The sequence below is a fragment of the Trematomus bernacchii genome, unplaced genomic scaffold, assembly GCF_902827165.1.
Source record: "Trematomus bernacchii unplaced genomic scaffold, fTreBer1.1, whole genome shotgun sequence".
NCBI classification, from domain to species: Eukaryota; Metazoa; Chordata; class Actinopteri; order Perciformes; family Nototheniidae; genus Trematomus; species Trematomus bernacchii.
The window spans coordinates 5,176,384-5,189,826 of NW_022987409.1; the positions used below are offsets into that span (position 1 = coordinate 5,176,384).

Genomic DNA, 13,443 nt, shown 5'->3' on the forward strand with positions numbered 1-13,443 from the left:
GTAGCGATGCACAACTCAACACAGGCAGCATCTCTCACCATCCCAGGTGCAAGGCAGGCAGGCAGAAGCTGAAGAGTATGGATTTGCACTTCCTCGTCCACAGAAACGTCTCGGAAATGACTTGAAATGTCTCAAATAGAAAGAGACAACGCTGATCTTTGCTCTAACGACAGCATATCCAATATTAAACCACTATAATACAGCACCAGCATTCAGTCTCTGTCCTAATCACGCTTGACAGAAGCCTACAAACGAATTGGGTTGGAGGTTACATTCTGTATTTAACATGCAGGCACCTCCACTCCCAGGACAGTTTACTTCTCACCCATGAAACCCCTCTTTCTGTTCAAACCAATGCTGTTAATAATGGATACATGCACACGGAAGGAATGCCTTGTAGGGGCTTGTCGTCAAAACATACTCATTCCCCATTATTCATTCAGGTACAAGGGGTAGTATGCTGACAAGTGCCTGAACGCTTATTTTTTTTCAAATGCAATGACTGTAGGAGATGGAGGAGGCCGATGAAATCATGTGTAATCATAATCCTTTGTTTGTCAGAGCGACGAGAGCACGTCGCCAAATAGCCCAGTGGCCTCTCATTAAGAGCGCTTCACTGGGCTTCTGGGAGGAACCTCCACCACTGAAGAAAGAAAACTCTCTCAGAAGGAGGTTGTATAACCACTTAATATATGGATCCAGGCAAGTAGCACACATTTTGGGCACGTACCTTGATGGAAGCAGCACACAACAACAGCCTCACCAATTAAACATCATTAACATGATCCCCTAGGTGTGTTTCCCTGTAAAGTGTGATGCCGCTGTGCTTTGCCTTCAGACTGGCTGAAAGCTTCATTTGCTTTTCAAAGACAGAAATGCCCTTATGTAAGCTTCTAAAACTAGCCTTGAGTGCAGCTATTGCAGGAACAAAAACAGGTAGACATCATAAAAGATGATGCCCTTCAAGCAAGAATGGGCACAAAACTTAAATGTGGACTACTTATCTCTGTGCAGGTGCTTTTGGGTCTTGCTTTCACGATTAATAGCAAAGGTTGGCAAGATGTTTGTAAACCTGCACCATTCACCATACACAATTATTTTATAGCAGCCTCTGAGTATGTGATAAACAAAATTAACGCAACCTTTTTTATATACTCAAATGTGTGTTTTTATAATCAAAAATATCATCCAAGCATTTACAGTGTATTACAACAAATGATTCTATGCAACTGCTAACAGCCTTTACAGAAAATGAAGAAATATATCCATTTTAGATCTATTTTACAAACCAGGAACAGCAAAAAGGGGAGAGATGGAGACCAGAGTGTTCGGTTTGACCCTGATCCGCCGCCTCGGTTAGCCCTGTAGTCCTGGCGCACACCGACACCATACAGAGCCCCCCTCCCCACCCCCCGTGGGCTCAGAAATCACAATTATCCGCTCGTGTTGGCGATAACTACATATTAATCCAGTGACTGTGGGAATCGGTTGTCTTCTGTGACTCCTAGAGAGTTGTTTGGTCTAGAAATATGGTAGCAGACACAGAGTTCACTCTCATCAAGAAACTGTGATTTGAAGCATAATTCTGATACTGGGATGCTTTGTCACGTCTCTGCCACCTACAGAGTCAGTGAAATGTTGGTGTAACATTCCCTCCAGTGTGTTCAGTCTTCCGTGTCCTTGTACAAGTACAGTCTTTGATATTTTTGGGTTTTAAACTGTGTCTTTCATGTCTCTACAGTGTCCCAATGTTGTCTGTCGTCTCTCCAGAAGCGTCTCCGGCTGAGTTTATGTGCTCTTGATGCCCTGGAAGCCGCAGAAGCTCCAGCGTTTCTCCAGACTCGCTCCGACTCCGCTCAGCTCCTGCCTGAAGGTGCAGGGCAGCCGAGAGAGAAGAGCCTCCACCTCACTGGTGTTGATCTGCGGACACACACACACACACACACCAGTGTTATTAAATCCACATTAACAGAGACGTGTGACACACAGTCTTTCTACATCCATCTCCAAGTTGCCGTTTTATCTGAGGGTTTGGAAACATAATTCTCCCACTTGATTTTGTATGAATGCCAATCAAACCTTTGAAATGACAGACAGTCTGCAGCAGCCAGCAGTGACTGGCTTTCTGCTGGCTGCTGATGCAGGGTTTCATTTTCATCAGCCTTGAACTTTGAAGCTTGTTTTTGACAGAACCACAATGATAATATTTTAATGGACTCTGGAAAAACCTTAAAGTGGACCTATCATGCTATATTTGAATAATATAGTGTAGGACCATACCTATATAAGGCATATTTATACTTTTTTTTTTTTCAAAATACCAAACAGATCATGCATTTTAGCCATGCCTCATTTCGCTCAATTTGAAAAATGTTAGCTCTGTTTTTGCAAGGGTTGATTCTGTGAGCAACAGCACCATCTACAGGCCTGGCATATGTACTACAGCGTCTCCAGCCCTTTCGAACGGCAATGGCCGTGGCTGTCTCCTCCTGATTGGTGGAGTTGGCCCAATAGCCGTAGCGCCACCGTCCTGACGTCAGGACAGTGTTCAAATCTGGATCAGTTTTTATCAGATCCGTTGCAGCCCCATTTTTAGAGATTTGGGTATGGAGGAAAATAGAGAGGGTTGTGTTTTCTGACACTTGGTGAGTTCCCTGGAACACCGGGGACACATATTCATGTATAAAAGACGTACAAAAGTGCATTTTGCATGATAGGTCCCCTTTAAGATTCAATGAATTAAGTATTTTGACTGGCTGTTATAAAAGCTCCAGACAAAGTAGCACCATAGACTCTTAACAAGTCACTTCCGCAAAACACTGCTGTTTCATCAGATAACTCTGTGATAATAGAGAATAACCCAATGCTGTGTAGAGATGTATATAAATGTTTGAAGCATTAAAATAAGAAAAAGGTCTGTTGGTACAGTCTGTAAACTCTTCATGCCAAGTCACAAATGTAAGTATATGTTTGCTACGTTCAAGTGCATGAGATGTATTTTATTGATTGATGAAAAGAGTGACGCCTACTAATCTACAAGTAATGTATTTCATGTTTGATACAAGTTTTTTGTTCATCGTCATGAGGTCCAATGATATAAAACATGGTGCTCGTAACATTTGATTGATTTTTTGTGTTTCTATCATATGAAGGTCCAGCTGAGATGAGTTGTACATTTGCATAAATCTGTGTTTGTTATTTCTATGCAGGCGTAACTTTTTTCCAAAAGGCTACTTTGAATTTCTGCAATGAACACAAACTTTACAGAAAAAAGTAAGGAGGGGATGTTGCTATGAAATAGGCTTCATCATTTTAGCTGCTATACAAAACTGGACATTGCTCATACATCCACGCTTTATTCCTTTACACCTCCACTGCAATCACAGAATCATAGTGCAAGTACATTTATAGTGTGACGATATAGCAGCCACCTGACTGATCTGAAATATCGAGGTGACGAAGACAATCCACTGTAGAGGACCCACAAGGTTTTGTATTAATAAACAACGTTGTTCTAACCCTGTGCTGATGTCAGGATGCATTCAGGTCCATCATGGAGATAGGAGCGATGTGACACCACAGACAATGGAGCTGTGTGTGGAGCCGCTAGATAAGCACAGAGGAGCGGCTTGTTGGTGGAGAGTCTCGTCAGTGATATTGACAAAACTCTGCTGGCTGCTTGATGTGTGTAGCGGAAAGTCGATGTGAGAACAACAGATGCACAGGTGCTGGCAAACTGGTACGCACACAGACAGACAGGCGTGGGCGTACGCTCACACACACACACACACACACACACGCAGCAAGACATGAACACACACTCGCACTAGACAACAAAAACACCAAAAGGCATGAGAGGAGACCGTCACACTTATTTATCGTTGCATGTGTGAGAATGAGTCAGGGTGATGATGAGCATATTCAAAGAGAAATGTCTAAGGGCAAACTTTTGGAGAAGGTTTTTAAACATTTTTACCAAGTAATGAGTAAGTTTAGGTATGCTTGTGTGTGGCTGGTGACTTTGCCATTTTTTCTGAAGGTCTCCACGTAGGGGCGGAGGGAAGAAATGGCTTTTAATCTATGTTACCTTCTGGAGGTGACATTGAATGTTGGCCTTTTGAAAGCCTTGTGTAAGTGGCAGTGGAGAGCAGCAATAGGTGTGGAATGCCTCCCCAGAAAGACGGGGATGAAATAGCTTTGCTTCGCCAGACAGAGTGGAAACTGAGGGCAGTATTTGGCTTCAGGTGTCAAAATCAAGGATCTAGTTTTAATATGTTCCCGCATCGAGGGAAATCATGCTCTTATATTCATGAGAGATATGGCTAGCTATAGGGATACAAAAGTGAGAGAAACTGCAGCAGAGGTTTTTGAAGATTCTACTTTTGACCAAACGGATATTGAGAGATGTCTCGTTGTTTTTGATGCTGTGTTTTTGTATGGCTGTCTTATTCTCTACGAGTGTTTCATAGCTGTTAAATACCATTTTTATTAAATTCGAATCCAGTACTAAACTCATTCTGCTCGTCCCTGCTAAACTAAGAAAACACAATCCCCTGGCTAACACACAGTGGAGGTATGAAATTATGTTTTTTTTTCACTTACAAACTGTGGCTGAATCGCGACACCAGCTGCAGTGAACCTTAAAGGGGACCTATCATGCAAAATGCACGTTTGTACGTCTTTTATACATGAATATGTGTCCCCGGTGTTCCAGGGAATTCACCAAGTGTCAGAAAACACAACCCTCTCTATTTTCCTCCATACCCAAATCTCTAAAAAAGGGGCTGCAACGGATCTGATAAAAACTGATCCAGATTTGAACACTTCAATGACGTCACAGAAGTGGCGCTACGGCTATTGGGCCAACTCTCCACCTATCAGGGGAATGTGGGGTTGGGCCACGGCCGGCCATTGCTGCTTGAAAGCGCTGGAGACGCTGTAGTACATATGCCAGGCCTGTAAGTGGCGCTGTAGTCTGCCACAAAAGCAGCGAAGAAGACTTCCCGCGCATATGGTAACCATGGTTACCCTTCTGTTTATTCTCCGCTGTGGCTTTTTTTCTCCCTCCCCGAGGCAAGCGTTTGCTCCCGCTGCTTTAATTCAATGCAATCCCTCCCCGTCGAGGCAAGCACTGTAATTCTCTCCGGTTAGTCCACCAGCAGATGACAAACACCCACCTCTCCGCCTCTTCCAAGGAACGAGGGGACCGTGCGGCAGAGTTTCAGTTTCAGTTTCTTTCGCCGGTCAAGATGTCCGTTAAAGTTTAAATCTTCCGGACAAAATTTGAAAAGTGCCGGTCAAAGGTCTTCTTTGTTATTTATTGAGCTTTAAAACAAATGAATAACGACTCTATAGGCCTATAATAATACCATAGACTGTATATATAAATAAAACACGGAGGACGGAGATCTTTTTTTCTCCCCCTCTTGACTTGATCAGAGCACGGCTACCCTCTCCTGCAGGGGGGCGTGGTCAGCAGAATCAGCCCCGTAGACAGCAAACAGCACATAGAGCGAAATGAGGCATGGCTAAAATGCATGATCTGTTTGGTATTTTGAAAACAGAAACGTATAAATATACCTTATATAGGTATGGCCCTACAATATATCATTTAAATATAGCATGATAGGTCCACTTTAATTTAGCCGTAACAAAAATAAAGCAGATTATCTAAAGTTCATCCAACAGGTAATTTCCTTCATTTTAACCAGCAAGCAGTGGCTGCAACCTTTATGTTTCTATCGCTCTTTGCTAACAAGAAGGCTTTATCATTTGCATTCGAGCTAAAGAAGCTGTGTATTTTCCCGAACACATCCCTATTCAGGCGTCTGCTGCTAAAGCCTCAATGAGATCACATCTGCATGTAGCCTATCCTATCCTGACTGTTTCAGAGATACTTTGACATTTCGGCAGAGATTGTGGATGAGAAAATAAATACTTCTCTCCAAAATGTCAATCTCTTCCTGTTAAGTGCCTGGGCCTCCCCTCAAGACAAATCCTCCAAAAGCGTCCATTTCTATAGAGCGCATTAGGAAGCTCTCACACTGAGGGGCCGTGTGTCTCCGTGCGCAGTGGGACCCTGGCACTCTGCAGGCCCGTATGTCAGCCCTGTGGGGGGGGGGGGCTGACAAACTGTCTGTTTGGGTGGATCTCCTCTAGATCGCAGCTGAGGCCTGGCTCTGCTCATTTTACCCACAGTTTGGATTATTTTACCTTGGTGTCCAAGCGCTGCAGGTAGGAACAGATGTACTCGATGCTGGCTCCGAACGGGTGGACGTGCAGGAACGTTGCAATGATCCCTGGAGGAGAAAAAACAATGCAGAGATGAGAAAGCAGTCACATTCCTCCAGTTTCTGTCACCTGTTGAACATTGACAAACTGCCAGATGATGTGCTCCTTCTCTGAGTCTAACAGGAGCTTCCAGTGGCTTCTCCCAGAGTCCCCGCACTGTTAAGAGCCTCTTGTATATCGTGGCTCCGGATTAGAGGGAGTGTTTAATGACAGCTTTGATGTCGTTGTATCTAATCAAAGCCAGACTCTCCCCCAGCTCAAACAAACCATCTGCTATCAGCGCACAGACAGCAGACTGATAATCCCCCCCCACCTCTGCTTACTAACCACCTATAGCGAATCGAAAAGGGCATTCTACCTGCCTCCGACACTGGAGCAACAATACCTCAATCACTTGAGACTTTTAAGAGGAAATAACTACTTCAAGGTTTCATTTTTGCCACCTGCAGGAGGTCCGAAAAGCGAAGCTTGAAAACAAACAAAGTACTAGACTGGGGCTGCTGCACTGATGATGAATGAAGAGACTGCCTGGGAGTTTAATGGTCCATTCAAATACAATACCAAGCAGAACTTCATGATGATGTATTTGCATGATTCGCCCACTGGAATGGTTTGGCTGTCTGTGTTTATTTGCGTTCAAAGAGCCAATGAGCATGTTCGCCAAGTAATAATAAAGACGTTTGCTTTTATCTGGCAATCTGCACACACAGCATGCGGGTGATTTAGAGTGAATGTCAGTGCTAAGGCTCAGATTTATTATCAAACATTATAAAAAGTTGATTCACATTTTTTTAATGCTCAACAGGAACTCCAATTGTCCCCCTTATTTTACACCATATTCCCTCCTTTAAAGGTAGGGTAGGTAAGTTTGAGAAACCGGTTCGAGATACACTTTTTGTTATATTCCATGGAATGCTCTTAACATCCCGATAGCAATGAATATCTTAAGTGCTTTGACAAAAAATCCATAAAAAAAATGTCATCTGTGGAAGCCGTGGCGCTGTAAAAAGCACGACCAATCATTTTAGCCGGCTCGGCTAAAATAACTGGATGGCCTACCTGCCTGTCAGCCTTCCATCTGTGCACAAACTTATCTCGTGCCCTCATTGGTCATGTGCACGTTCGTGTGTGTTGGAGGAGGGGCTCTGTAAGGAAGTGGCAGATTTCTTCCGGCTGTGTATTTTCAAATGATAGCGCACTCGAGCTGGTTTCTCCAAAATTACCCACCCCACCTTTAAGTGCTGCTCTGATTCAATGCCAATTGTGACTGTAAGATTTGTCTTGATCTGATGATGGGGAACGAAAGCTTATTCTTGACACTATGATACAAAAGTATAACTCTTTCTCAACAGCAATAGTCGAGATTTCACCCTAGAAATAAATGGCTTCAGTTAGAGCACATCTCGGAGTATTTCTCCTGACTTTGTTTGCAGTTGTGCCGTTTCTGAAGGCACCTGAAGAATGTAGAGCGTTCACACCTGCTGCCAGTCTTTCAACATTGGCCATGGTGACCTGCTGCAGTGCCTTGGGCAAACCTTAGCTGCAAGCACCCTCTGACCCCCCCCTCCAACTGTTCTGTGAATGTTGGATTGTCTTAGCCTCTCTACACTTCAAGCACAATGCCTGCAGCCCAAGAAACCAAACAATAACCCTACACTGAAATACTTCCTGCCTCCAGGTCTCTGGAGTGTCAATTACTTAAAGAGGGCCAATTATGCTTTCTGGTTTTTCCTTTCCTGTCGTGTGCTATATAGGTTTGTGTGCATGTAAATGGTCTGCAAAGGCTAAAATCACTATGAAACACTTGCTCTTCTATTGGCTAGCGCTCGAACACATTGCATTTGATTTGCTAAGGGATGGGACATCTCCAAGAGGTTGACCAATCAGAACAGAGCCGGCCAGCTAACCAATCAGAGCCGACTGGGCTCTGGTTTCAGACAGAGGGTGAGAAGAGGTGCTGCAGCACAGGCAGTATGAGAAAAATAAAGAGCTTTTTGAACATTAAAGCATGGAGACATGTCACAGTAGAGACACTACATACAATGATGAAACCTGAAAACTTAGATGGGGACACTGGAGGTAGTCAGCAATAATTATAACCTTTTTCTACAACTATCTTACAATAATGCCCACTTTATTGATGTGCAATTGGTTGCAATTAAGCCTGTTTTACCCTTACTGTCATGCTCTCTTTGTTTACTCTGCCCTCAACTGCTCCTGTCACCTGGAGTGTGCAGGTGCCACACCATGAATGCAAAGGTGGGGCTGCTCTTCAGACAGAGAGGTTGCCGCTGCCACCTGCATTGTTTTCCCAATGACAGACCTGCTGCAGCAAGGAGAGGACATTCATTTTTTTAACTTTCAGTGTGACCATGGCAACCACAGAAACCACCGCAAAAAAAACAGTATCAGGTTTTGTTTTATCTGAGTTCAATTATATACCTCTTCCCTAGAAGAATATAAGAGCAAAATCAAAATCCTGTTATCCTGTGTGAAACGATAAAATGTGTTATTAATATGAGTGACTAATATGGCAGCAGAGTGTGGTGTTCAGACTGGTCGGATCAAAGATAGCCTGGAGCCGCAGTTTTCTAAGAGAGAGGTTGTAGGGTGCAGCCTGGGGAAAACTAGAGTGTGAATATGCAGCAGATACAAGCACTTTTGCCTTTGCACATTTGCCTTTTGATGATCGTAAATACAAGGATGTTTTTTTTAAGCCTACTAAAGCTTTGAAGGTGCTTTTCAGCCTAAGTGTAAGTTCCAAACAGTGCGTCTGTGCCTGCAGTTAACCAAAGAACTACATTTATTTGGTCTAAAATATGATGTCCTTTGGTTTTCTCAATATGGCCCAGCCCTACTAACCAAGTAACACACAGAACAACTCAAAACATTAAACTGGTCTATACCTAAAACTGCTTAATAACAAAACACTTGTGTGCTTGCTCGTATGTCGTATCTGCAACTTCTACTAATAATGTTCAAGTGATGTTAGCAGTGCAGGATGAGTTTCAGCGTACCAACGAGCAGAGCCTCCCTCTCAGAGTTCACAGGACTCAGTGGATTTCGCTCCTGAGGTCCTTCCTTCTCCTGACTGCAGGACACCACTGTTGACACTGTGGCTTCCTGCAAACACACACACACACACACACACACATTTACACAGTTACCTTGAATACATCTGCTAACAGCCACTGTTTGACTGTGGCTGAGGAGAAAGTAAACAAGCTTAACCGAAAGTCGATGCATGGCACGTAACAGAAAGACAAACAGGAGTGGGAATGAACACATCAGAAAGTTTCAGCACCAACACATTAACACGGAGAGACAATGAGGAGGAGGATAATGAGGCGAGGGAGTTTTTTCTGCCAGCAGTCATATTTCTGATTTTCAAACACACAGAAACAAAAAAGAGAGGTGTAAGAAGAGGAAATGAAGAGACGGGAGGTAGAGACTAGGAAGGGAAATGATCAAGCTGTTTGTTTCAGATCGCTGACGGGTGGCAGAAAAATGGGGGAGGTATAACAGACGACTTTTTGTATGTTTGTTGTCCTACATAGTACTGTGAGTACTTTTTCCACTCATGGTGTGGAATGCCTGGTGGCCCTTTTTTCCGTTTTTAATCTATCCATAACACTCAACTGTGTGGGTGTGTAGACAAACCATTTTCACTTCATGACTTCCTTTATTTCCCAGCCCAGTTGAGCCTGGGTGATTTATTCAATGACAAATCCAGTTACAGTGAACTGGATTGGCCTGTAATGATCTGTCATGTCACTGGGAGAGCAAGTCAAAGGAGGACGAAAGGGAGAGTGAGGACACAAAACAATATCTGCAGAGGGGTGGGGAGTGCTGAAGCTTTTTCCACTTACGCTGGTTTGATTAGCGCTCTCCTCGCCACCTCTGTCATCTTGCTGCGACTTCTCCAGCTGTGGCACATTAGAAACATGTGAGGAAAAGCCACAGAGAAGCTAAGCACCAATGTAGACAGACGGGGGGGCACAGCATGGTGTGCAAAAACAGACAAACACGGGAATTGTTTATTTTTAGAGCAGTGACCAGAAATGTGCTGATTTTGAACGAACAAGGAAGGCAAAGACACTGAACGTCATGTGGATACAATTAACTCTGCTATTAAAATGCGTAACAAGGAAAGACTTTGTGTGATTTCCTGGGAATATATGAGTGTGCAGGTTATTACTCAATTGTTCAAGTAGACCAGTGCTTCTCAACCTTTTAACCCTATGGGCTAAAGTAAGCCCACACAGAACCCAGTCAATAGACAGGATGTGTCTTTGTGCTTTTCCTCTGTCTATCAATGACAGAAACTGGATTTAATCATTTATTTCACACATATTCACCCATTTCACTTGGTACTATAATCTTTTATTTCACGTAAAAAAAGGAAGTATGAGCCATGTGGAGTTGGCCTGTGGTGGCTGAAAGTTATAGGTGTGACAATTCATATATTATACAATTATTATGTATTTATTCAAATCCCTAAAAGCTAGCTTCCACACACTCCTGTGTTGCTTTTATGTTTTTTTTAACATTTACATTTGAGTATCTTTGGGTTTTGGACTGATGGTTGGACAAAAGAGACACTTGAACTATGATTGAGTATTTTTCACAGTTTTCTGACATTTTATAGACTCAATGATCCATTTAAAAGGGGCCACCCAGCAATTTTTCCTATGAACATCAGTTTGATTGTGGCGAAGAGTACTGCTTGTACCGGCTGTAAAACGTTCTCAGTGGCCCTGAAGGGAGCTTTCTGAAAATGTCATTGGAATTATTTTTCGTTTGAGCTCAAGACATTTGGAGCCTGAATAAAAACTGCGGGTTTGAAGAACAGTGTTAGAAGTGTCTAAAAAGCATGTTGGCTTGAGCATTCTTTGGAGCTTCTACTAGGGACTAAATATCAATATATCCTCTAATTGTGACCGCTTTTCTTTGAACACATCTCTGAAAATACCCCTAAAAGAGAAGCAAAACTAAATCACTGTTGAATTCAGAGAGATAATCAACACATCAATCACACATGAAAATAATCATTAGTGGCAGCTCTACCATTAATATGGAAAAGAACGATGGGGGCGTTTGCTGTGATCATAATAGTAATAAGGTTAATGGCCTCAGCGACCTGTAATATGTGGTGACAGCAGGGTGTGACCGGTGAATAATAACCAATAGCGTGAGGAGATCTCTTCAACATGACAAATAACCTCCAAATAACTGCTAATCTTCAGACAAGCCTACACCCAAAAATGGATTTCTCTTTCTCCCTGTAATGAGACTGCCTCTCATGATTCATGTATGCCCACATGCAGAAGTTTAATTAGCATATTTCCCAGGGCTCACTTTTGTGGCTGCACATTTGTAATCAAACTCATCACCATTAGCGCGCTATTGACAACCCTGTCACTCCGGTTGATGTGACGGCAGAAACATTTGAGCTAATTACTAATTCTCTGCGTTATTTGAAACCTGCAGTCGGCTCGTTCACCTCGAAGCAAACAGGCGACGTGTGGAGCAGCTCCCCACGTGGATTGAGATCTTCTCGCTTGTATTATTATCCAATTTAATAGGCGATTGAACCTGAGGCTCATTGTAATGACAGCCATTCCTCTCATTATACCGAGCCTGAGTGAACATTAACAAACATTAGCACTCGGATGCTGGGAATATGGGACAACACCTGAAACATTAGTAAACATGACATGTCTAACAGAGAAAAATGACCGTTGAAAGTTGAAATTGTTTTAGAAGATTGTACATCATGCTGCAATGTATTTAGCAGTGTAGTCTTGCGGTAAAACAGCTCGCCTCTAATCAATTTTAGACGGGGTTTTGTTGGGAGAAACATTCCTCAATGTAAGCAACATGTTCGCTCAAATAACAAATGGGATGTTGGGATGGATGAGTAATGTAGCAGGAGTGGCTCTAACTGATGATGTGGTCCTGTGTAAAAGCACCCGTGGTTTACAACTGTGCAATGTCTTGTGCAGGTTATAGCTCCCTATGTGGTGATCACACTATTACAGTACTGTGAGCACATAGTGATATCAATGTGATATCTTAGTGGCCGTCTCCTGGCCTGTGCTGATGTGGCCCAACGGACAAAATGTTCAGGAATGAGAGTGCGTGATTGGGTATCTGGTGGTCAATGTCACATAACATCTCAGCCAGGGGAAACTCAGGAAACAATTTGATTGTGGTAAACCGTACTGAATATGTTTCCACTTAGGATATGAATGGGTTTCTTCTGGGTCTTTATATGTGGTTGCAGTTAGATGAGAGGAGAGGACACTTTAACTAAAAGGAGAAACATCTTGTCTGATGGGAAAGCACACATTTAAAGGAAAATGCATGGATATATATTTGGGTTTCTGAATTTGATGTGAGACAAAAACATTATATTTTGTTATTGTATTTATGTGGCAGGCTTTGTATTATTTGCACTTTTGATACAAGACAGCATGTTGTTGCACCAGCACGTCAGTCCTTATTTTGTTCAACATAGCAACAAGAAATGTGTAAGAAAAACTAATTCAAAAGCAGGTAGAGGGGAGCGGGTATAGCATTGAATGTTTTGGACTTATAAAGTCACTGATAAGTTCACATTGTTTCTAGGCCAACTTAAAACTAAACTCACATGGCTATATGACAAAGATCTTGTTTGCTGTAATACATTTACAAAAATAAATTCCTACGTTTATCTGCAGGTAATTTGATTCTTCAGCAGCCGTAATCAAATGGATATCTTTCAATCTTGGAGTCTTTAAATACAGAACACACCTTTTATGTTTCAGAAGACAGTGTTTCTGTTATGAACTGCAGTCTCATTTCAACTTAGAATGTATTTTTTCACTTACATAATTTAATAAGGTATCCATCACTTTTCAGTATGAACAGGAGGAATGATAACAGCAAGTAAACAATGTTTCTATGTTCATATAGACGACTAGCTACTGTTTTATGAAAACATGTGAACCTATCCTGGATGAGTTTACATGCTGTAACGGTAAGACTTAATGCTAAAAGAGCCCGAGGAAAAATGTCCTACACCTGGAGCGTATTTCCTGAGACTGACTACATCTGCTCAGACTCATGATGACACTGATATGCACCAAAGTGAGCGCTCACTATCGTGCT

At 42.6% G+C, this 13,443-nt stretch overlaps 1 protein-coding gene across 5 annotated transcripts in view; it reads right to left on the reverse strand.

Annotated features, from left to right (window-relative positions):
* Window positions 1–1,150: 1,150 nt before the first annotated feature.
* enox2 (ecto-NOX disulfide-thiol exchanger 2) overlaps window positions 1,151–13,443 on the reverse strand; it is a 173,512-nt gene continuing 161,219 nt past the window's right edge. For all 5 annotated transcript variants that reach the window (XM_034138189.1, XM_034138166.1, XM_034138171.1 and 2 more), the window contains 4 exons: window positions 10,161–10,217; window positions 9,309–9,414; window positions 6,214–6,299; window positions 1,151–1,920 (listed from right to left, as the gene is read on the reverse strand). In XM_034138189.1, coding sequence (XP_033994080.1) covers window positions 1,789–1,920; window positions 6,214–6,299; window positions 9,309–9,414; window positions 10,161–10,217 — 381 coding nt within the window. In that variant the 3' untranslated portion in view covers window positions 1,151–1,788. The remainder of the gene's footprint in view (window positions 1,921–6,213; window positions 6,300–9,308; window positions 9,415–10,160; window positions 10,218–13,443) is intronic.